The 1,902-nt window shown below is 40.7% G+C and overlaps 1 protein-coding gene across 1 annotated transcript; it reads right to left on the reverse strand.

Moving 5' to 3' along the window:
- Positions 1-956: 956 nt before the first annotated feature.
- LOC113820856 (uncharacterized) lies at positions 957-1,592 on the reverse strand (the record flags this gene model as incomplete). Its single annotated transcript, XM_070142141.1, is given in 1 exon segment — positions 957-1,592. A coding segment is annotated over 1 exon segment (308 nt), but the record flags the coding sequence as incomplete, so codon positions are not given.
- Between the last annotated feature and the right edge of the window lie 310 nt (positions 1,593-1,902).

The raw sequence follows: 1,902 nt of genomic DNA on the forward strand, positions 1-1,902 counted from the left end.
GGGAAAGACCTGCACAGAACAAGCTGTTCGAGTATCCACAAGTGTCCCTGCACCTGCACAGGTGGATAACACCTATTACTTGTACACCGATTCTTGACTTATGGATGCTGTGTTGGTCAATATATATATATATATATATATATATATATATATATATATATATATATATATATATATATATATATATATATATATAAATTATTCATGAGTCAACTGTTTATGGTAAAAAGTTCCTCCATCCTGGCAATGAACAATATATGATAATTTCCTCTACTGGAAAAAGGGGGGAAATGTGAATAATAATCTTTATTGCATATAATCCTCACAAACTGAATGTTTCTGCATGTTAGTCAACGCCTACACCTCATGCTTGTGGGAGGTATAGATTCCTTTTACTTTACGTGCAGTGTGGTGAACATGGTTATGTATGAAAGGTACTTGAAAAGAACATGAATAATTACCCAGAAATAGTGCTATGAAGAGTGTCCTGTTGCATTATTTACCCGCTGTTATGTAGCAAGTTATGAAGATAGTGGACGTTCGATAAGAGACTCCTGTGTTCTCGCATTGTTGTTTATGTCAGGTTTTATTTCTTTAATTGCGAACACAAAGCGTTTTTTTTCATCGGAGATTCCTTCCACTATCCTCCCCTATGCACTCACTTATCCGGGATCATTCTCTTAAAACAAATGAAATAAAACTAGATGACTTCACAATAATGAGAAAAACACAAGATATAATAGATTTAAGAATCTTAGAATCATTACTGATCAAAAAACAAACAAAAAACTAAAACCTGACATAAACAACAACGAAAGTCCCGCTACTCCTTATACACTGAAATAATTTGCATAGGTTATCCCTTACCCCCCTCCACTCCCCCCCCCCCCCTGCACAGATGCACGTACTCAGCCAACGGTCGAGACCCAACTAAAACCCATTCCACGCAAACCTACCTGGCGAGGACACCTTTCTTGGCCGCCCAGTGAGAGTTGAACCAAGACGTCCAGAACAGAACCACCTTCGGCTTCAACTTCAACTGGTCCTCGAGGGTGACTTCCTCCTTTCCGACGGCCCGCGACGGATTCTTCAGCGCCTCCGTCGGCTTCTCCTGAAGAATCGGAAGCGGGTTTCGGAACTGGGGCGACACCTGCATGTTCAGTTGCGTGATCAGGGCTCTGTAGAAGCTGACCCCAATGAACACGACCGCGACGAGAAGGACGGTACTTTTTGGGAAGGAGGAATGCCGCTGTGGCCCGGACATCTCCCAGGATAACACTGAAGGCAAGATGTAGGCTCGTATACCCCTTTCGGAATAAAAACCGAGGAGGAATGCCGGATCTCTGGTATAGGCTCGTATCCCCCTTTCAGAATGACACTGAAAGGGAATGCCGAATTTCTTATATAAGCTCGTATCCCACCTTTCAGAATGACACTGAAGGAGAATGCCGAATCTCTTATTTAAGCTCGTATCCCTTCTATCCAAATAACAGTGAAGAGGACTGCTGGGTCTCCGAAATAAGCTCGTTTCCCCCGTATCTTCTTTGCTCACGACTGAAAAATAGACTAAAGACAACACAGTCCGCAATGCAGGAGTGTCCGAGACTGTATGACAATTTATCGTTGTGGTGCATTGTTTTCCATATGTTTACGTTCACTCCTATTTTCGTTTAAGAATATTCACCTGTTGGAGGAATCTCATAATTCTAAGTCTGCTCCATAATATTTGTGATTTTCGTTCATATAAGTATATCCCGAGTATATACTTCCTCTGATTAAAGAAAGAAAGAAAGAAAGAAAAAAAAAAAAACAATAGGTATTGCTATTATTAGGAGATTATGCTCCATTCTTTATATAGTCGAACACGAGGCGGAAAATCGAAATATTATGAAAAAAGGGATG

Source organism: Penaeus vannamei, chromosome 29 (assembly GCF_042767895.1).
Source record: "Penaeus vannamei isolate JL-2024 chromosome 29, ASM4276789v1, whole genome shotgun sequence".
Classification (NCBI taxonomy): domain Eukaryota; kingdom Metazoa; phylum Arthropoda; class Malacostraca; order Decapoda; family Penaeidae; genus Penaeus; species Penaeus vannamei.